Raw genomic sequence first — 23,966 nt, forward strand, 5'->3', positions numbered from 1 at the left:
GTTTCTCATATTCCTTGTGTCTGTAGTAAATTCAGTGGGTTTGAGGGTTTTGAACTGTTCATCACGAAGATGTGTCGTCATCCCGGATATTGGGAAAATGGGATTGACATTTAATTGCAGGCCGAATGACGTGAACATTCGAATGATGTCGCAGTAAAATGCATCTAGAACCAACCGACAACAGCTTCAAATAAAAGAGACCGACTCTCAGCATCTGAACACACTTTTATAAAGTGGTTGTCACTTCGCTTGTTGAGTCCAGTTCTGGGATTAGGCTGAATTCCCAGTCACTTGAAAACAAACCGGGTCTGGTGGTGGTGGTTACTGGTTAGTGATCCCACATGTCAAAAGAGGCCAGCAGCTGACCACTAACAGGCTTCGCACACAGCGCGGACAATCGCGGCTGCCTTCGTGTGCCAACCGGCCGGCCATGAACGGACGAATGAATGGATGAATGCGTGTTATGTAACCCAGGAGCCATGAATCAGCAGAGGCGGCACGGAGGTGTTAGCGGAGGCGGGGCCTTTCCGCAAAACCAACAAGTGGCCGATTTGTGCGACGTTACTGGGACTCCTGAAAAGAAGTGAGCTCATTGTTGGTTCGCGTCCAAAGCCCCCGCCGCATTTTTTCAGTCACAGATAACTCTGGCCTGTCCGATCCAATCAGGACTCTCTTTGGACTGAGTGTGAACGCTCTGACCACGACCCCCCAACCAAAACCCCGCAGCAGGTTCTCTAAGGTACAGAAGAGACTGCTGATGGCGTCGAGTCCTTAACTACACGTGAACAGCCCGTGGAAAACTGCAAGTAATTTATTATATTACGTTCCATAAAAGAAGGAAAACGACTCGAAAATATCTTTATACCTGCGGCTATTATTTCATTACCATATTCAGTAACATAAGGGAAATTAAAATGGACTTGTATCCCTTAAAACAAATCCCTTTATATGTACAATAAATACATTAACTAGGGAAGATAAATATATAAATATTCACATAAATATACTGTACAATCTAGATTAGGGCTATACCTAACGATTATTTTCATTATCGATTAATCTGTAGATTATTTTCCAGAATAAGCGATAAGTTGTTTGGTCCATAAAATGTCATGAAATGGTGAAAAATGTCGATCTTGTTTCCCAAAACCCCCAAGATGATGTTAAACACCAAAGATATTTAGTTCACTGTCGCAGAGGAGCAAAGAAACCAGAAGATATTCACAATTAAGAAGCTGAAATCAGAGAATATTTACTTTTTTTTTCTTTCATAAAAATGACTTAAGCTGATTAATCGATTATCACAATAGTTGGCGATTCATTTAGTAGTCGATTACTATTCAGTTCATCCATTAACTGTTGCAGCTTTAATCTAGATTGAAGGATCTTTGTGTGTTTCCCCAACTCTCCCTCTCTCTTACTTTTCATCTGAATAAATAAACTGAATTTCCTTATCCTATGGGTTATCGTTACCATTTTAAAAAAGTCCACGAATGCTTGGTCGATCAGTGGATATTTGTCCAATTTAAAATGTGGTACAGTTGGTTTTTGAGCCACTTGTGGGATTTTCCTTCTTGAGTGCTGCTTCTCTCTGAAGAGCTGGTGAGAGTGCAGCGGAGGTAACTTTCCCAGGACTACGACAAAATATAGCAACATAACGTTTGTGATTACCAAAACAGTTCTTCCAATCCGGCGTCTTATCGTACAGTTTACCTTTAACAACGAAACAACTCTTATGAAAGAGTCACTTGAAACTCTTCTCATCTATTATATAATAATAAAACATGGAAGAGAAAAGGAGGAATAAATAAAACGGCACCATCTCTCCGAGGCCACCCACCATTAGGCACATGGTACATGATGGCCATTAACCTGCTTAAGCAAGACATTGCATTTGCATGCGTCTGTGTTCACTTTTACATGTTGTGCTTTGATTGCCTTGCGTGACTTTCAGCCAATCATCACAAAAACTCTTTGTTTTTGCAGCATGCGGCGGTGAACCTCTCACCTGCGTCTGAACCCGCCGCGTCCGACTGCAGCCTGAGCAGGTCCTCGGCGCTCCCGTACTTCATGACGGAGTTGATGGACGACAGCGTGCTCACCAGCTGACTGTTGATGGACCCGAACTGGGACTGCGGCTGACCGAAGGCTTCCGCCAGCTCACTGTAGTTCTCGGCCAGCAGCATCTGCTGCTCCTGCAGCAGCTTCTGCACCCGCTCGATGTAATGGTCCAGTCCGACGCCCCCCTGGGCCTCAGTCTGCAGTGGTTCCGGCTCCGTTTTAACCTCCGTAGTGTCCTCGCCGCTGCTGCTGCTGCTGCTGATGATCGTGACAGAGTCAGCTGCCTGGGCGGGGCCGCATGCTATGTTTCTTGTTTTTAAGCCAACCAAAAAGTTCTCATGGACGCTGACTGGTCCCACCCCGCATTCTTTGGTTTTAGGTAAGCTCGACTTGCCAAGGAATGACTCCACGTCCGTGGTGGTTCCAACAGCGATGGAACGCGTGTTCGCCGTGGCGTGAACGTCTTTGACGAGACCCTCTCCGGCGGCGACCGTCCTCGTTTCCGTCACCGTTGTGCTGGTGTGCTTGTCGCGCGTGATCAGCGACATGTCGGTGAAAGAGTCCGCGAGGACCGCCGTTTTCGTGTTGGTCGACTTGCTCGCGAATTCTGTCTGCTCAGTGTTGGTCTGCCGAGTCGATGACTCGGGAGCAGCCGTGACGCCGCGGTCCACTTTGCTCACAGCATCTGGGTCAGTGCCTTGCGACACCAGCTCCTTGACGGGACCAACGGTCACATCCACTGAACAATCTCCACAGCCGATGGACCTCGACTCTTTGTTCAGCTCCGTCATGGGTTTGCAGACGGCCGAGCTGTCCACGGACTCCTGTGTGTTCACTCCCACCTCACACACGTCCAGCTCCGTGCCCACCTGCCGGTGGCACGTCTCCACCTGCCTCCCTACACACCGGTCGGTCACAGGCACCCGCTCGCGCACCACCCACTGGTCCATGGGGATCTCGGGGCCCGTGGCGATGCTCGCGACACTCGGTTGACAGGACACTCCGACGGTGTGGCTTTGTACAGTTTGAGCTGTGCTGACGTGGCTGAACTCCACGTGGTCGCCCACTCCTCGGCTGTGCGTCTGGACTTTGGCTTCGACGCAGGCGTTGTACATCTCCGGCCTGGCCATCGAACCTTTGTCCGCCTTTTTCCTGTTGGACCCGCCGGCCGCTTGAAGCTCCAGTTTGAGCTTCCCCATCTCCATCTGGTGCGTGGTTTCTTTCAGCTGCACCTCGAGGCGGTAGATCTTCTCTTTCAGTGCCTCGATGGTCTGCTGCTGGAGCTCGATCTCCCTGTCGGCTTCACTAGTCATGCCCAGCATGGCCTCGGTCACGCCGACCGCAGTGCTGCGCACCTCCTGCCGCTCCGTCCCTACTCCCGCGTCCCGGAAACATTGTTCTCTAGTCGTCGTCCTCTGACCGACGGAAAGGTTGTTCATGTTTTCATCAGTAACTACGCCAACGGACTTCTGGTGGGCTCGGTTTTGCACGAGGCTGCGAGGCCGGATTTCATTGACATTATTGTCCTGTGTCGTTTTCTCCAGAGCTTGGACCTCTGCGGCCAGACGCCTGAACTCCTCCAGCCTCTGGGTGTTCTGTTCCTGGGCTTCAGGCTCCATGATGTGTAGCTCCGGTTCCTTCTGAATGGGGCCCGGGTTCTCCATTTGGTCGGCACTGCCTACACTGTAGGAACGCTTACGAAAACCACCTGGACCCTGGTTTTTGGATTGAGCGGCCACTTGTCTTTTCTCCTCCTGAAGAACGGCGATCTTAACCTGTAAGATAGGAATGGTTTTCACCTGCTCCTCCAACTCTTTCAACCTCTTGAGGGCCACCACCATCTGCTCACGGATTTGATGAAGGTGTAACGGGCTGACGTTGGTAACGGGCGTGGCCATGCCAGAGCTCATTGGGCTGTGGCGAATGGAGCTGCCCATGGACGCTGGGTAGTAGAGATTGTACTCTCCGTTAGGGAGGTAACCGTTGATGGGGAGAGGCTGGAGGGTGCTGGGAGAGATCTGGCTCGGGGCCACGGAGCCCGAGTAAGAGGAGAGTGAGCTGCTGGAGCCCATGCCGCCGAAGCTGGCGAGCCGGCGACGGGGCATCGGAGGCTCGCTGTGCGCCTGTATGAGCAGGCGCTCCTGTTCGAGTCGACGGCGCGTCTCCATGAGGGTCTTCTCCACTTGGGGGTTGTGGCGCGGAGCAAACCGGGGCGAGGGAGGAGGCAGGAGCAGTTTGTGCTCTGCAATGGTGGAGAAGGATTGTGGCGCGGGCACCTCAAACGTGGCCCTGGATAGGGTAGGGGTCAGCGGCGCAGCGACCTGGGGCCTGGAGGCGAAGAAGACTGGCGACTGCTTGTCGTCGCTGTTGGAGGAGGACAAGGAGTCCGTGGAGGTCCATTCAGCCTGAGTGCTGCCCCCGCCGGTGCTGCCCCGGGGCACGGCCAAGGGTTTGGCCACTTTGGGCTTCCGCTGGATACTCAGCTTCTTGATGGTGTTGCCCCTCTCGATGTCGTCGACATATTTGAGGAAGTCCAGGTCTAGCTGATAACCGTAGGGGGTTTCAACATAGTAGGGGGCCACGGGGTCCTTCTCGTCTTCTGTGCTTGGGCATCTTTGTCCTCTTTCTGAAATTGAAACCACAAGAACATTTTAATAAAGTGATTTTGTAAAGACCAAAAAGAGAAATTGCACAATTTTAATTGCCACATGTGACAAAAAAAGGTTTACTTGAATCGTATTTGTCCCTATAACAGCTCGAGTGTCGGGGAAACTGTTTCCTCAGCCGCTGACAATCACAGTAATTTGACAATGCGAGTACAAACACGTCTCAGATTTCTGACATCTCTGCCGGAGAAGCATGAGTGAGGTGAGTGGTAATCATTTTGGCAAAGGGACGGTTTAGGTCAGCCCAAAACTATGTGAGCTCCAACGATTATGACGCAAAACGAAGAAAACAACTAGAAAACATGCGTTATTAGGGCGAAATTAAAAACAAATGTTGGTTACGCATGAATAATTGTGGTTTGTGGAAACCGGAATATGTGATGTGCAGAAGCCTGTTACTGATAAACAATCATTGTTGACAAAAGGTTGGATAAGAGATGAGCCAAAGGGCTCAGCGAGGGGGGGGGTTTCAGATCAAGTCAATATTTTCTAGTCCAAAATCCATTCCTCTTGTCAACATCTGACAACTTACAGACAAACATGAACCATAAACCTTCAAATACTGAGAACACGGTTTGAAGTCACAGTGACTATTAGAGTTTTTTGTTTTTTTGGACACTTTTACAGATCATTCAAAGTCCAAACTCCGCACATCCACCCTCTTGTCCGTGAGCAGGGATTAAGACTGAGAGACGCCACTGCAGTGGCACCGCGTCGGCTAAATGCAGCGTCTTGTTCTTGGTATGCCTGGAACTCTCACCGACTAAAGCAAACACAGCCTAGAAATAAACAGCCCTGCTGCTCTTCCTCCGCTTTCCCTTCCAGTCCACCGACCTCCGGCGACTTCTCCTTTTCCATTCGGCTGAAAACCGGAGGAGGGGATGACAAAGCTGAGCCTGCTGCTCAACACCACCACCTCATCGTGAGAGCCTCACTCACCTCAGACCAACGGCTCCTCACTCCATTTGTACTTTTTCTTGCCCTCTCCTCTCCGCTGACAGGATACGCTGCACTGAGATCAGCCCGTTTCTCCTCACTCTTTCTCAATCCTGCCTCCGTAGAAGGAGGAGGGGGCAGGCGGGGGGGGAGAAAAAAAAAATCCCACTATTGGTGTAAACTAAGAACAGCACTGCCCTGGCGCACTATTGGACAGCTGCTCCCTCCAATCCCGTGAGGCTCTGAGCCGGGGCGCTTCCCCAGCCCAAATAAAAAGTCTCCTGTTATTCAGGGGGAGAGGAGGTGAACTCATTACAATAACAGCCTGTTCTCAAGACAAATGGTTGTTGCTACTGTGCACGACGTAAAACTTTCGCACTCTGGTTTATAACTTTGATCCTCCTCGGAGCATATAACTTACCTACTAAATCCAATAGTTTGTTTTAGTCAATTCCTACTTCCACAGCTACTGCAGGCATCGATGGATGCTATTGATTGTATAGATGATAATATGTCGACACATGGTGGAAAACAGTTGTCACACTTTACTAGAGCAAAAACAATTCTCAAAAACAATTCTCCAACCAATGACTCAAAACCCAGATACTAAATTTTGTTCAGATTAGTGTAAGGAATGAAACTGAAAAGTCTAATAAATTTTTAATATTTGTGTTTTATATATGATTTTAACAATGAACTAATCAACCAAATTGTAGTTCAACTATTTGTTCCACTGCAAGTTTAACTTTGCACAGTATAGTTTCACTAAGATCAGTTGATCAACTGACTATGAATCATACAGTATTTTCATAATAGAAGATGACTTTCTGCTTTTCTTTATCGAACATGATAGCAAGCTAATAAATTATTGGGTTTTGACTGTTGGTTGGACAAGATAAGTCACCTGACGCCATCTTGGGGTTATCATGAAATTCAATTTTCCCTATTTTCTGAAAATGCATAGGGGGAAAAATGCAAATAAAATATTCTGCTTAACATAACTGTTAGTTGCATCTGATACCAATTCAAAATGAATCCTTCGTCTTTAAGATTACATTTTGAATCAAGCCAGAGAACCTATAAAGACAAACCACTGTTCTCTCTCTCTCTCCTGCTCCGTCTTTTTAAAAAACCCACTTCCTGTTTCTTCCCCGTCTGAATCTCTGAGAGAAGCACAGTCACGGTTTTGTGCCGTCTGGTTTTGGGAGGACCCCCCCCCCCCCCCCCCCCCCCACACTCCCCCCTCCCCGAGTTGCCGAGCGCTGACCGGGCCATGTCGCTCTGACGGAGGAGTGACAGGCAGGACGATGGTACCGCCGAGGACCCCCCCCCCCCCCAGCCCCCCGTCAACAGCTGAGGGATGACCTCATGAACACGGGACAACTGACGAGGTCGTGGTCCAGTGACCACGAGCCAACAGTGACACTGCTGCTGCACTTATCTACAGCTGTCGCACCGTCAATGTGACGGGGTTTACGCAACACCGACACGGACGCAATCTGCAGGATTTGTTCTTTTTTGTTTTTGCAGTGATGGTTTCGTGTCTGCTTCTTCTCCCACAACAATTCCTGGCTATAATTAGTTTGTCCAACCGACAGATGACGCGATACCCTGACACTTTCCCAGGCCTGTTTTCCCAAATTGGAGCTCCACCAGTATGACATGGTCCTGCTAGAATTCAAGAAATGCCCTTAAAAAACGACTTCCCTCTTCACTCACTGCAGCAGCAGTCTATGAAAGGGTTTTTAACAACAGGCCGAGTTGACATTGGCTCTATCTTTGAGTCTCCATCAGACATTCTCAGACGCCTCAACGGCAGCATATAACTCTTCCTATCGGCTGCAGAGGCTAAAGTTATATTTAGTTTACAGTAATTGTTTTTTTCTGCACATCCTGAAGCTGTAGGACTAATGAATATTTAAAAAGAGACCAAGCTGAATTGTTGTATCTATCAATCTCCCCTGGGCTGTACATATAAACCAACAACAGCATTAAGTATAAGTTTAAACTCAACATTACTGACTCTAGGATTCCATCTAGGAATATCATGGATCCTCCATCTAGGAATATCATGGATCCTCAGAAGTCTCAGGTTCTACCAGAAAAGGCTGAAACAATTTGAATCCAAAAAACAAAAACAAAACCCTTTGCGACTCAACAAGTAGGATTTTTTTTCTTAGTTTGTGGCAAATTGATTCTTATTCTTCAACTGAAAAGATTTATCAGTTTAGTTTTACGTGACTGTCCTTTATTTTCTCTACTTTGTCTCTAACAATATTGTTGGACGTCCCTTCCATGTCCGAGGCTCTCAGCACCAAGTGTATCGTTTCCTACCGAAGGACCTACATCTTTTTTTTTTAAAAACAGTTCACAAATATGTAGTTCCTCTTTCAAAAAAATTTAAATGTCCATGTATTTCACTTAAATATCAGGGTACTGTAGTTTTGACCAAGTTTCAATCAAACGGGACGAAATGCTGGATTCGTTTGGGGACTATATTCAACGGCGGATGAATCCACATCCCGCGCTCCAGTGAGAATCGGGGGCAGCAGGAACTTACTTATTAAACCCCTTTAAAAATTGACGAAGCACAGTACAAGAATTAATCAAAAACAGAAAAAACCTGACCGCTGTAAACATCACGTCAGTGTCAAGTCAGCAAGTTACAAATGGCATCCAGAGCGCGGCACAGTTTCCTAAAGCTTCGCTCTCCGTCCTTCAGCTGCGATGATATTAAAAAATACATCCAACATTATTAACCGGCGCTAGATGCTCAGTAAACGCAGCAGTATACTTCCGCATTAACTCTGAAGCGACGCAAAGCTGTTAAACATCCGGGAGCCACTCGCACGTCTCTCACAGATGATTTCCAGACCAGAGGCTCCAACAGGAACCATGTGCTCACTTGAACACACTTGTTCTTTGAATCGAGCCAAGCGCGCCGATATCGGAAGAGGCCACGGTCTAATTATTCCCACTCCACTTCCACACTGGCGGATAAAACCAGGCATGTGTTCTGCATTAAATCCTTTTTTAATACATTACAGCACATTTATTTTGGCCTTTTTGTATATTTTCTTTACCACTATTGGTTCATTTAAAATCCATTACGAGCTAAAAGCTGAAACTCTCTCGCCGTGTTTTCTGATAAAATATGGTTCTGAAAGGTCAGTTCGGGCCTCGGTGTTGAAACCTGGGGAGGGAAAAAGAATAAATAAGCAGTCAGGGCTCGGCTTCTTTTGCACTGGCTCTGTAAACGTTTAAATTTAGAGCTGACGAGAGCCCTTTTAACGTGCACAGCTCCCTCAGGAGACAGAATCAATTAGGGCCGCCGGCTCTGAAGCCGCCTGCCAGTTGTTACGTCTTCGAAACCAGGGAACAGAAATCGCTTGGTCGTTAAACACCAGTCCGTTCATTTTTGAACGTATTTAACCAGACGACTCGCTTCAATACCGCTCCTTCTTATCGTGTCGTCGGCCTCAGACAAACCTCGGGCTTCGATCCGACCCAACGACAAGGCGTAGAGAGCTCCACATGTCCGAGTCAGCGCTCACGCGTACGCGTCGCTTTAACCCTTTGACGGTGGGCGCGCACCGACGCTTGGCGATGGCACGATCGTCATGACAACAACAACCAATAACCGCTGGGGACTGAAGCATGGTGGACTGGGGACGAGCCTCCTCGCTCGCTCCTTAAAGTGTGAAACTGACGCTCTGAAGAGTTCAGACCGGAGAAGAAGGTTTTAAATCATCGCAAGACCCTTTCATTGTTTTTTCCCCATTCATTTTGACTGAAAACTCCTCAGAAGAACAACAACAGTGAGAAACGAAACCTGTCAGTGAAGCACATCAACACATTTCTCCTCACAAACCCTCAGACCCACCGGACAGAGACGTTACACAGTCGCACAAAACACTTACAACTCGTACAATACGTGCATTACACTGAGTGACTTGCAAAGCATGATGCAAGTGCCACACACACACACACACACACACACACACACACACACACACACACACACACACACACACACACACACACACACACACACACACACACACACACACACACACACACACACACACACACACACACACACACACACACACACACACACACACACACACACACACACACACAGAGACAGACAGCCTGGTATTTCCTGGCTCTGCCTCTGGAGCTGCAGAAACATAATTACTCGGGAGAAAAGTAGAGCCAACGTTTGACGAAAACGCCTCAAACTGCAGCCGCTCGGCACAACGAAACAGTGACACACATCCGTCCCGTGTACAAAAATAACAGGAAACCAAACCAAAAAAACAAACAATAAGTACATTTAAGCTGCACATTCCTGCCCTTGTCCACGTGAACACACACACACACACACACACACACACACAAGAGGCTGGACGGAGCCGAGCTGCCAACTGTGATCTATTAACCACGTCTTGCCAGGCCGCGCTGCCAAATTCAACAACTTCCCTCTGAACATGGCGATGCAGAGCGGAGGACATGTTTGGGCTTCCACTGCAAACAGCAAGGCAGAGTGAATCCTCGTAAGATGCTCTCAGGACGTGCAACGACGTCCGGACGTTTCCCTGAACTTTTCCGGAGGGGCTTGTATGTGAGAATGGAACATTTTCTGGAACGTTTGCTGCCCCTCCCCTCCGGGAAAAGCCCCGCAAAAAAAATAGCAAGCGTAATATTTCAGCACAACAACAGCACAAAGATGATTTTTCCGATCTGCTTACTCGTTTTAAACTTTGACGCCAACAGCCACAAGAAATATGGTTATTATAGGCAAAATTAAAGCCCCAGTGTGTAATATTTGTAATTTTCTGGCGGCATCTGGTGGTAAAGTTGCAAACCGCAACCAACTGAGCGACCAACCGGGGACACTTTATGGTGGCGCACCGCACAACACGACGTAGCAAACACGGAGACTCACGGAGGTCTGGTCCACTTCATGTAACTATATTTAACTCATTCAAAGTTGATTATACAAATATGAACACATAGTTATGGACAATATATTCAATTTCTGTGAATAAGTTCTCCTAAATATTAAACCCTGTATCTTTAATGATCTCAGAATGACCGGTCAGCTGATCTGGTTTAATCCTGTTATTTATCAGTTTGTCTGTTGGATCTGTCATGAGAAAGAACTAGTTTTCAGAAAGGATAAAAAGGGGCCGGCTACCAGACGGTGTGTACCAACTTCAAAATACCTGATTTCATTCGCATTTTCTCTTTCAATGTGCATCTGATTTTTTATCAGGCAATAAAATATCTTCAAGCAGCCCCGCTGTGGAGACGGTGGATCTAATCTTCTGCCATCTGTCTCTCTGCATCACTGTGCAGCACACAACGCACAGATCACCGTACAACGAGACGCAGTCACACTTAAACAAAACCACAACTACATGAATTCATCGCCCCTTGTTTTGTAAGAAAGAAGACAGCGAGAGTTCCAGAGCAGTGAATAAAACAATTGTACCATCAAGTTAACAGAGACTCTGCACCCTGTTGCGCCACACACACACACACACACACACACACACACACACACACACACACACACACACACACACACACACACACACACACACACACACACACACACACACACACACACACACACACACACACACACACACACACACACACACACACACACACACACACACACACACACACACACACAAAACAGGACCCTGGGCTGTGTTAAGTGGCAGCTCCATCGAGCCGTCGGTCCCGACTCTGACCGCCGCACGCCGGGGGTTTTCTGTCCACAAGAGACCGGTGGCGTTCGAGTCTGCTCTGAGCGATGACTCGCCCTCCTCAGGGTTTTTATTTTAAGAACGAGGGAAGATGGCGTTTGTGTTGTGGTGTGTTTTTTTTATGGCCTCCGTGAAATGCAAAGAATTCCTTTTATTTTTCTTACTCGCTTATATCAGCATTACCACAAAAGAAACCTGTTTTGAGAGATATTGTTATGTCCTCCAGATTCCTTCAGTGCAGCAGGTGAGCACTTTGGCATGTGAACTGCCAACACTGCAGGGAAGCTATTTTTGCAGTTTGAAAAAGGGGGGGAGGAGGTTAGAAGCACTGTTAGCGCAGCATTCCTCGACTTTTTTTATTTTCTTCATATGCTGTAAAAACTGACAGTAAAAAAACAAAAAAAACACACCCCGCCATTTTTTGTTTTTTTCAAAAGCCTTTGAAGTGAATCCGCACATTTTTCTTGACAAGGTCTCGACCCTGCACGCTGTGCATTCCTGGAGGGATTTGGAAGTAAGAAGCGTCACTCTCTCTCCTGTTAGTCTGACCAGGAATGTGAGCCGCCTGCAGGTGTGCGCTCGGAGCTGCGCCTCGGCTGACGGCGTGCATTTTAACACCGAGGCGTGGAAATCTTTATCTCTACGCCTGCGTGAACGCATGCGCTCCTGCAGAAGCAGCTTACAGAGGAGTGTTGTTGTTTTTATCCACCATAAGATCATTCTTTTACATTCCTGCGAGTATGTGAGATGAGAAGAATATGGGAACAAATACATACAGCACGGAATAAACTAAATAAAAAAATGCATTAGATTTGTTCCGTGTTGTAAGTAATTTATGCAATATAGAATTTGCCTTTTAATATCACAACAACAACAAAAACTTTGGACTGGTTTGTCATGTGTTTATTTTATTTTTTTTAGTCGTTTTGCCGAATGAAAAATTCAGAGAAAATTGTAATAAAAAAATAATGACATTTGTCATTTGATTTGAATTAGTGGCGAGTCACATACGCATGTGATTTTCCTTCCAACCACTAAATGATCAGTCAGCTGCTCATTCTGACTATCATGTCAAACTTCATGACTTTAATTATGTGGACTCATGAAAAAGTTAGTCGATGACTTCGGTTTCTTTTTGTAAACTGTCAGTGGAGAGCAGGAGAGCGACTGCGAGAAGCTGAAAAAAAAACAGCTAAATATACACGTCTGACACAAACCTGAAACTGGAAACCTAAATCCACATTTAGCTCCATTGTATCCTCGAGTCCTGCGGCGGAGTTTAATTTAGCCAGGATGAGCACATGCATTTACCATGTTGGTGCGACTCACTTTCTTCTCAATGTCACATCAAATCCTCAAACAAAGAACACAACAAATGCAGGTAATGGAACAAAAAAAAAGGGGGGGGGTTATTACTGTACCTGGGCCGCTGCCATTCACGTGCATGGTTTGAGCCATGGCTGCAGCTGGGTGCTCTCAGTCCCACAACAAGACCCTACTGCGGTCATGCAACTGCCATGCATCAAGTCCAGATTACCATGCAGCCTGCGAACTGAGACAAAAACACACGTGTTACATGTACAGGTTAGTGCTAAAAGTCACACATCTGCATCAGGGCTGCAACTAACGTTTATCTTCATTATGGATTAATCTGCCGATTATTTTCTCAAGTAATCGATTAGTTGTTTGGTCCATAAAATGTCAATCGTGTTTCCCAAACCCCCAAGATGATGTTCTGTTTTGTCCACACGCCGGAGATATTCAGTTCACTGTCACACAGGAGCAAAGAAACCAGGAAATATTCACATGTAAGAAGCTGAAATCAGAGAATTTTGACATTTTTTTTCTTCATAAAAACTACTTGAACCGATTATATCGAAAATAGTCGGCATTTCATTTATTTTCATCTGATCCCAATTATGTCAGAAGTAGTTTTAAAAAATAAAGCCACTGCCCAGAGTGACGACTTGAACAACATTTTTTTCTTTTGTCCAAATAAAAGTTCAAAGGTTAATGGGGTCGGTTAAGGATCCTAAGTGTAAAATAAAACCCTAAAAAAAAATACAAAAAATACATGGCTTATTAAAACATTGAATAACTCACTAGTCCATTCAGATGTATTATCCAAAAATAAGCATTATATATATAATATAATAATAACTATTCAAACAAATAATTTACTTAAAAATCAATGTTCTTTTCTAACCAAACTCTGTTCCCGGTCGATCAAACTTGACAAGGTGAGCCTGAAAATAAAAGCCGGCGCCGCCAAAACATAAACAAACTTTTTTTAAAAAGCGCATCCCTTCCCCCCGGGAACACGACAGGTCTCCATCCGACATGTATTGCGCGTCCCGTCCCCCATCAGCCTCTCTTTGTGACAGGCCTCCGGCCCACTTGACGGGAGCGACGCCCGCTGACCCCCGGCTACTTCGCAGGTGTGTTCGCGTCTGACATTTACGGACAGAGAGAGGTCCTGTGTGCTCCGGCCTGCTCATTATCAATGGAAACATTATGGGGCCGGAACAAAAGAGCTGTTCTCTTCTCATGAGGAAGAAGGAAGAAAAAAAAGAGAGAAAAAGAGCGAGAAGGAGCAAACGCGAAGGGAGAAAGTCGACAGAGAGGCCACAGACTCGTCCGAGGCATCAGACAAGCTCGGCTCTGATAGCTCCGCACAAAAGAAAGAAGAATATAGACCCACACTGCTCTTTGTATAGACTCTGGTTTTAGCTGCACCAGTAAGTGAGAGGTCAACCTATTTGAGTACATTTGAATTAATGGTCCGTTGTCGCCCAGGTTTGTGCAGCGCAGACGAAAAGGAAACCGAGCAAACGCACAGAGGAGATGGAGAGGACGCAGAGCAAGAGGAGGCGTGACATTCTCCTTTAAAACACAAGTGCAGGTTTAAAAAAGAGACTGACCAAACATCTCCCACGTTTCTTGATCCATCGGCTGCCAGAGCGCAAACCTGAAGGAGGGACGGAGCCGGAGGTCCTCAGATACACCAAGAAAAATGTGAAATCACCAAGTTTAAGTTGAGGGAAGGAGGCTTTTGTACTCGAACGCCTTTTCCATTATTGTCCTGACCTTCGGAAATACTAAAAAACCAAGAACTGGTCCGTCAAATGCACTGGTCGGCCACAACGGAAGAGTTTCTACATTTGCTATTTGACCTGTGAAGTCCTGTTACCACTGGGAATAAATATTGTAATTGTCCAAAAGCCTTTTTTCGAAACTGGTTAATGTTTTTTGTACATCGTCCGCGATGATCTATTTTCTATCTGTTGATGGACGTGCGCTGGAGCTCACGGTGGTCTGCACACGTCACCGAGTGTGAAGTTACAGAGGAAGGAACTGGGGAATAGAAGAAAAACGTTAGAGCCAAGATTTGAAAGGACTTTTCTGGACCTTTTTCCTTCTTCTGCTTCACGGTGACAGAACAACCAATTAATGATCTGACAGACATGCTGCTGTTGCACAACAACTGGGCCGAACTGGCTCGAAAGTAAACTTTCAAGATGTAAATGTCACATGCTCGAGTTCCCGATTTAAACCTATCACATTACATTTCTGGAATTTTTCATCCAATAAACGCTTTTTGAGGAATTGGGTTTGAGGTTTTTCAATTTTTGCGTGCGACACACACACACACACACACACACACACACACACACACACACACACACACACACACACACACACACACACACACACACACACACACACACACACACACACACACACACACACACACACACACACACACACACACACACACACACACACACACACACACACACACACCTGTTGAGATCTTCTATTCTATAACAACCAATCCATGCAGCTTACCTGTGTCTCTCATTCTAACTTCCTCCCGACTGCAACGCAGGTAGCGCACACACACACGCACACACACACACAACTGAGTCCACAAGCCTGTACCCTGCGAGCCCCCTGAGCGGGGAGGAGGGATACGTTTCACGGCTAAGATTAGACGACTTCCTCGGATGACAGTCAAACGATCCGTGTCCTATAAGAGGAAACCTGGACTTTCAGGCCGCGCGGGGGGACGCGCCCCCTCCGCCGGGCCTCCAGGTGAAGCGCACGGTCGTCGTCGCCGCCAATGTGGTCGACGTCAACCTCCTCCGGTCGACTCCTTCAGCAGCGCTGACCTTCCACTAACTCGTGGCTGTAAAAAATGAGCTGCGACAACAGGACGTAATGGAAAGGGCCCTTTTTTTTTTAGTACGCTCGTCACTTATTAACAGAACACTGCAGCATTTTCCTCTCAGCCCGTCGGCAGCTGAAGGTGAAGACGGAGGGTAAACAAAAAGACATGGAGTCACCCGATCTGATCCAGGCGGAGGTGAAGTCGACTCATTCAGTTTGACGATTAATCGATTGGTAATCGTCTGCTAAATTAATCGGCAACTATTTTAATAAGCGATTAGTCGGTTCAAGTAGTTTTTCTGGTGCGGAAAAAGTCAAAATTCTCTGATTTCAGCTTCTTAAATGTGACTATCTTCTGTTTTCTTTCATACCGTTTCATGGACTAAACAACTAATCGATTAATTGACAGATTAATGATTAGTTGCAGCCCTACTCGGCCGTGTTTATTTCTGTTTTCTAGTGTCCTGAAGGAATCGTTCAGCTCAGGTTAAAACCACAACCACCAGTCCGACGTCCTCGTGACCTTTTACAGTAAATCCACATCTTCAAAGTTGTTCTTTTCCATTTAATCTGAACAAAGACAAGATATATATTAAAATCAAAATAAACTTACGACTCACCAGAAGTCGCTCCATAGTGAAACAGAACAAACAGATCTATCAGCTGGTCTGATCCCAAGTGAGGCTCACAAGCTTCTCCCAAGAAGAAGTCACATAAGAACAACACCAACCAGAACAACTTGTTTCGCTCCTCCTCGGCTGTTACATGAATATGAAACACGCACGTATGGTTTTTCAGTGACACTGAGCGACAGAGGTGTGTAGGTGTGTGTGTGTGTGTGTTTGTGTGTGTGTGTGTTTGAAATGATTATCCGTGATACCAGACAAGATATGCAAGAGGAACCAAAACAGATCAATCAATCAGTCATATATACTGTATCGTGTTATCGGCAGCTCGCTGAGTAACGGGGCAGGAAAATAAAGTCTCCTCAAATTACTAATGTGGTCACTGAAATTTGGACCAATACGATTTCATGAAATGTTAATCAAACAGTAAATACAAGTCATTTTTCTGTTGCTCGACTAATGGATTTGTTACAGCTCTAGTTTCTACTTTAATGCCCTTTGGGGTTTTTACTGTCAAATGAGACCGGTCATAACATCCAGAAGTGGATGGAGTCGTCATGTGACCAAAACAAATTCAAAATGGAGGGGAAGATAACTCAAAACTCTTTTCATGAATAGTTTCCCGAATGATATTACACCAGGTTTCCACCTGATGCATCGAACACTCGAGACGGATCATCATAAAAAGGTTCAATCACAAATCAAAACCGGATGAAAAATGAGTCGGGCTGCAACTAACGATTATTTTCATTATCGATTTATCTGTTGATTATTTTCTCGATGAAATCGATTATTTGTTTGCTCCATAACATAGAGAAAAATGTTGATTGTGTTTCCAAAAACAATGTTTTGTTTTGTCCACACACCAAAGATATTCAGTTTACTGTCACAGGAGCAAAGAAACCCGAAGAATGAAGCTGAAATCAGAGAATTTTGTCTTTTTTTTCATAAAAACAACTTGAACCGATTAATAGATATCAAAGTAGTTTAATAGTCAATTAATCGATGAACTGTTGCATCGCTAAAGACAACTGTTCCCCTACAGAGTCAAATCTGCCTCTACGCAGGCCTAAATGTCACCCAGTGTGTCCACATTAGTTTACTGTATAAACTGACCAACTTTACAAGTCTCTGTAGGTTGTGGTGTGACAGTTCACATTTTCCACTGCGAAAAGGTTTTGTACTTCGTGTGTCAACAGGAAACAGCACGAAGAGTCAAGAGCGGGCTGTAAAGGTTGCAAACCCGCGGCGCTGAATATTCAACAGGCTTGTTTTTTCCCCTAATAAAAACCCGAGGCTACGGTTTTAATGGAGGGAGGAAAAAACTGGGACATTTTTCAATTCAGAGGGCCCCGATTAGTGCAGCATCATGTGGAGCATTTTTATGTTTCTGCGGATGGTCGACGTGGTTGAAAAAGACGACCCAGAGTCCCTTTGGGGACGGGAGCGATTACAGTACTGGAGCTACTGTGTGTACACCGAGTGTGTAACTGCAGGACAAGCAGCAGCTACTTGTCGTCCCAGCCCCTCATCTGGCTCTCGTTAGGGGAAAGGCCTCTTGAAGCTGCCGCTGGGTCGGCCGCGGAGAGACGCCGTCGAGACGCTGTCGAGACGCCTCAGCAGCGAGCGATGTTCACCGTCGCTTCGGCGGCGTTGGCCGCGCGGTAACAGCGACCCCACGGCTCGTGTGCCGTCCGATGGGGTTTGTTTCCCCTTTGATGTCCTGCGTGAGTTCAACTGAGGAAAAGCCTGCCTGCCTGCCCGGAAGACTTCCAATAATCCCTGCGAGGAGGGAGAGACTTAAAGAGGAATGAAGGTATTTTGTCCTGTACTTTATGAGTTCACTGTCAGGAGGGTGGCATTCACTCATATTTTGAAGTCCCAGGTTCAGAGGAGGAAAAGAAAAACTTCCAGCTACAGCCAAGTAAAGACTTCCCCTCTTATGTAGATGACAAAGGATTTTTCTTAAGCAAAAATGTAGACGATGAAGTAAAAAGAACAGCAAGATTTTTTTTACCAGCGTGCTTGATCGTCTTTTTGACTCTAAATTAGACCAAAATTGACTAAATGAACATCATGCTGCACTGAAGAAGATTTGTAACTAGCAATTTGAACCATAATTGCCTCAAGAGAATATTTTACTGACGTTATAATTCAAGCGAGACTTCTATAGAAACGAGGCTTCGTCATGCAACCAGCGGAGTCGCCCTGATTCCAGAGGATTAAGGCTTCAGGCACTTCCCCATTGGCTTCATTTTCCCCTCAATCAAGCTGACAAACGTTAGTCGTAACTTTTCAACAAATGCACCGTAGCTTAATCCAAAACTTGGTCTTAAAGAAACCGCAATCATGCCAATGTCCTCGTCTGGAGCGGCCCTACGCTTGATTTCAAAGTCTTCGTATTGCGTCAAAGTAGCCTGTTCCCGAGACAAATTCTTGGAGCTCATTTCAATTTGCTCTGCCAGAATACGGTCTGATTTCCCTCCGGCAGAAAGCTCGCCGGTCCCATCACAACCGATTATCAGATAAGGGGCGGGGTTTATGCAACGACGCAAGACGGATGAAGCGACTTCTGTAAACAACCAAGGTGGCTGCCGCTCACGAACGAGCATTTGACCAAAAGTACCAGATATCTTCAAAAGTCATGGCCCTAAGCAGCCGCTTGGTTCGCTCGATGCCTTGGGCCGGCCCTGCGTTCAGTCACAGGCTACAAGAACATCCTCGCGGTGTGCGCAAGGGTGAGTCAACGTTCAGTCACTGTTGTTGCCGTACAAAAAGTCATTTTTTCTGGTGCCATCACTTTTCCACTCGTGTTCTGTTCTTCCCTCCGGTTGCAGTCGCGGGGCCTCGCGGAGCGTGAGGATAAACAAGACCGTAATTATGGAAATCAAAAAGAAAATGATACACACTACACCTCTGTCATTACGTTTCCCCAGCTGTCGTTCATTCCTCTCTCTTGACCGTTCCCACCTCAATTTATCTCTTTCAGAAAAACTTGCAGCCGCTTGTTGTTTCAAGGAAGGAACACGACAGAATCGGGAGTTTCTGGCTTCTGGAGCGAGGATTTACAAATTACAGAGCGTCAGATCGAACCATCTGCGAGACACATGCAGAGCCATCGAGACGCAGCCGGATCTCCAAAATCTAAAGCATATTGTGCTGTTTACAAAATTCCGCAGCAGTTTGAAATGCTTCTGCAAATGTGGCGGAGGTTTGTGCAGAATAACGCCCGGGCCGACATCAGACAGCCAAGTAAAGCTGCGCAGGTCAATAAGTATTTTTCTTTTAGTTTGGGAAGTCGGACTTCAGCTGAAACCTTTATTTTCATTCATTTTTTTGTTTTTCATATCATTGTAAGGTTGACGTTTCTTTCTAAAGACTTCTATAGAAAGAAACTTCAATAGCACTTCACCCAAATCAAAATCAAGATTAATAGCTAAGTGTCTTGGTCCTTCATCGTAATTACATTTTTATTTGGGAAACATGTTGAATTGATGACCAGGGTCTCAAGAAGTTCACATTCACGGGCGTTTTCATTGCAGCAAATTTCAGTTGTCCAACTTCCGTCTTTGTAGGAGTTTTTCATGAGACACATTTCGACCAAAAGTTCCTGGAACCTTTTTTTTTTTCAAGGGGGTTAAATAGGAATTTCCTCTGGGATTTAATTCAGACCCTGGTCCCTGCAGGTGGAAACACAGGGAGTTCCTGGGGTAAGTTTCCTGTGGTGGGAAACGCAAATATGTATAAGCCCATATAGGTAGAAGCAAAGTGAGGAGACCACATTTTTGGAAAGGTGTCTTTTGACTGCCTCTATTTTAAGAATGTGCTTTATCGGGTTCCGACAGTTATCTTGACAGCTGTTCTCCAGAGGTTCGGCGTAAGTAAGAATTTGGCGCGAGACTGTTAAATGCAAACAAACCGCCAGCACATTTGCAGGTTTTACAGGAGGCCCCATCAATCTCTCCTCCCTCCGTTGGGTTTGACCACATGAATGTAACACTTGAGAAATCTACATTTTAAAAAGAGAGTGGAAGAGAAGATTAGAAAAAAATAGAAAAAGTATTCCAGAGTAATTCCAGAGAATCTTTGGTTACGATTCCCCCTGGACATGATTTATTCTGCGGGATGACGGCCTCAGATGATGCGCCCCAGCAATGTGCTCCACCTATGAATTATGACTCCTGAGATGTGCTTTATATTTGCCTGCGGCAAATGAGAAGCTTCTTCTGGGCACCTTTACACTCTGACATGCTTCGAATTGAACTTCCCGTCAAGTTGCCACCGGTTTGTCTCGTCCTTTATCATCGGTTCAATTAAGATTTAGCCTTCAGCTTGTATGAAGTAATAACACTTTGGATTTTGAGGTAAACAAACTCCCCAGACGCACACAAAGCACCGTTTTTCTGTTTTCCAACCATCTCACGGACTGTTCCTTTAAATACCTGCATGTAAAATAAAGGGGGGGAAGGTTAACTTGACCCTTTACAGACACAGTAAACTAACCTGAGCAGGGATCTACCCTCACCTGTTCCTCTGCTGACAACACTGCCCCCTAGAGGAGAGAGATGGCTTAGATCCAGAGACCATGCACTTCACTTTAAGGACAAAAAAATAGAAAAGTTAAGTAAAGCTGGAAGTTAGAAATTCATGTTTTTGTTTGTCATCACACTCTTTGTGAAAAACAACAACTTTAGATTATTGTATTTATTCATTAACCAGCTCGATACTTTCTTATTTCTAAAATATGACCCCCAAAAAGTATAGCTTTCCTATTACATGATTACATCATCAGTGAGAGTTTGAGCCAGTGAATTTATAGGTCCAAAACCATGAGACAATCAATTTATTATGATATTAAATATGAAAAGTTGATTTGTTTTTGGTATTTTTGCCCAAATTACTAATACAGTTAACCAGTAATTGATCTTCTGTCAATGCACTTATGGATAAAAATTTGTCATGTCAACTCTAATCCAGGAGAAAATAATAATCTTAGAAAAACAACCAACATTTCACATGTAATGGAACATTCATCTATGAACCTTTTAATCTCCCGTCGTTTAAGTCAAACTTCCCGTTTCCTGTACCTTATAAAATAATAAAAGAATAAATAATTCTAAAACCTCTCTGGGAGCCAACGAAGGGAAACTGTCATTTCTGCAGCATCTCTCACCAACAAAGAGCAGATTGTCCACGATTACATCCTCTGAGGAATTTGTCTCTTTGGTTTCTTCAAGCTCGACCTCTCTCCATCATCCTTGTTTCGATCTGCACCGCTCCTCCTGAACGCCGGGCACAGACCGTTACCCTCTCCTCTCTTTGTCCTTCCTCCTCCTCATCATCATCATCCTCCCTCCCCCCACACATGCCTCCTCTATCCAGGCTGCACTTGACCAAGGACAGGCTGGAGCCACTTATTTGTTTAGCACTTGAGTGGAGTCGCTGCGGCGGCGGCGGCGGGGAGCCCTGGGCTGGTGAACGCCCGCCCGCCCACCACCAACACCCCAAAGGCCACAATTTGAGCCTTTCACAAACGTATCGTTATCGGGGTTTATGTTGCCAATATGAAAAATGTTATTTTACAGAATGCACAATTAAAAAACAGATATGCATTTTTGTTTACATTGTGTTTAAAAAAGGTATTTCCATTTTCTATATTATTTTCAAGTTCTATATATTTGTATTTTTTTATTTGTCGTCATTTAGAATATCGTTAATGGTAAAACTGGAATATATTTATATGATAATGTGGGTTTAATAACGACATCTTAGAATTTTTTTTTTTTTTATATTACATATATATTTGTATCTTTCAAATATCGTCATCGGTGCCGAAAAAAATCCATATCGGTCGGGCTCTAGTCTCAAATATCCTGCCACCTCATTATGGTGGAGTCTTGTACAACAACATCTTAAATTTTCATATAGAATTTATACATTTTCCAACAATGTCAAGAAAAATCTTTCCGTTTGTAATTCTTCAAATTTGAGTAATTAATTTTCTAGCATTTTTTTTGACAAAACGATCCATGGTAAATAAAAACAATAATTGGCAGACTTATCCGATGATTCAAACAGTTGCTAGTTGAAGCCCTTATCTAATCTTTAAAAGGAGTGATGAGAACACTTCATCACAAACGACTTCTCTTTTAGCAGAAGACCGAAGCCTCAGGCGAGGGGAGGCCGACGCTCCCGAAGCTTTCACTCCTGTCGTCAGCTCGTTCAAAAGAGGCATTGTGAGAGAAATTCCCCGTCTTAAGTGCTCCCGTGTTTGCTTTTGTGCCGAGCGAGCCCCCACTCCGCTGCCCTTGTGGAGGTGGACCAATGAGATCCCTTCTCCTCTCGACAGCCGCCAGACAATGAAGAACAAGCTAATTAAACTCATGACAGCCTGAATTTCTTTTCACTAAACTTCACCCGGAGACACTGAACGGGGCCCATAACAAAGCCATCTTTGGAAAAGAAAAAACTAACTTGTTATATAAGCATTTTAAAAAGAAAATGCTGGCCAATGAGGGAAGAAAAAAGTTCTGCAATCTGAAATTTCACCTTCAAAGCCCCTGTGTGTACATTTTGGTAATTTTCTGGCGGCATCTGGTGGTAAAGTTGCAAACCGCAACCAACTGAGCGACCGACAGGGGACACTTTATGGTGGCGCACCACTGATTCCATTACCTGTTTCCGGCAGCGTCTGAAAAATTCAACGCAAATGCAACGTATTCTGGAACCGTATTCAACACGACGTAGCAAACATGGCGACTCACACGGAGGTCGGGTCCACCTCATGGAACTATATTTAACTCATTCAGAGTTGATTATACATATAGCTATGGACAATGTATTAAATTTCTGTGAACAATATTTTCTTTTAAATCACTTCCCGCTGGTGGAACAGATAAAAACCATACGACCAGGAGAAATTCTGGAGCCGTACAAACTTCTCGATAGAAATTTCTTTGTTCGCCTTAAAAACACTTGAGCTGCTGGACCAGCGACGGTGTTAATGAGTCACGGGCCACATTGCTCGGGATTAGGGCTAGCCATGGGGGGAGGAAGGTGGAGCGGTGGTGGGGGTGATGGAGGGGTTACGCTAATGTATAGAGAAGCCGCTCTGGGATCCTTAATGATCACAAGCGGTGTGAGTCGTGAGGGGAGAGGAAAATGGGGAACTTTCATTTTAAGAGGATGAAACCTCCGACAGAACCAAACTCAGGGTGGACGACCGCAGAGTCATGTCACGAGTGTAGCGGCGTCTAATCACGTACTGAGCGGAGAGTCGACTGACGACAAGGCGGAGGATTCGGCGTTAAAGCAAAAAAGCGTACATTTTTTGCCATATTCTGAATTCTACCCGAACGCCGAGAGGAATTGAACGCAGCATGTATCAGTAGATACCAAAAGTTCAAGGACTCGGATCAGCGTCAGGGCCTAAACCCTTTTGGGATATCCCAAGTGTGTGTGTGGAAGGAAAGATTATTCAGGCCAAAGCAACTGGCTGAAAAGGAGATGAAAGGAACTACAGAGGTTGTAGAGATAAAGATAACAGAGTTTTCAAGGTCCCGTGCAACTGGCCTTCACCCACATATGAACCACACCATTAATCCTTCACTTTCCTTCTTTTCTTTGTTTTCTAGTTTAGTTTTCACTCATTGAAAAGCTTCCATGGACTTGAGCTACTTGCACAGTGAAAGGCCTTTTTCTCCAGATGTTATTTTTGAACCGGG

The 23,966-nt window shown here is 45.3% G+C and overlaps 1 protein-coding gene across 6 annotated transcripts in view; it reads right to left on the reverse strand.

The window, feature by feature from the left end:
* kank1a (KN motif and ankyrin repeat domains 1a) overlaps positions 1–23,966 on the reverse strand; it is a 47,677-nt gene that overhangs the window by 8,817 nt on the left and 14,894 nt on the right. For 3 of the 6 annotated variants that reach the window (XM_035638861.2, XM_035638857.2, XM_035638860.2), the window contains exons 2-3: positions 12,868–12,998; positions 2,009–4,687 (exon numbers count right to left, since the gene is read on the reverse strand). In XM_035638861.2, coding sequence (XP_035494754.2) covers positions 2,009–4,687; positions 12,868–12,904 — 2,716 coding nt within the window. In that variant the 5' untranslated portion in view covers positions 12,905–12,998. Of the gene's footprint in view, positions 1–2,008; positions 4,688–12,867; positions 12,999–15,295; positions 15,643–16,236; positions 16,371–23,966 lie in introns of those variants that run through there. The other 3 variants (XM_035638859.2, XM_035638858.2, XM_035638863.2) reach the window with 3 other exon arrangements.

This window comes from Scophthalmus maximus, chromosome 19 (assembly GCF_022379125.1).
Source record: "Scophthalmus maximus strain ysfricsl-2021 chromosome 19, ASM2237912v1, whole genome shotgun sequence".
NCBI lineage: Eukaryota > Metazoa > Chordata > Actinopteri > Pleuronectiformes > Scophthalmidae > Scophthalmus > Scophthalmus maximus.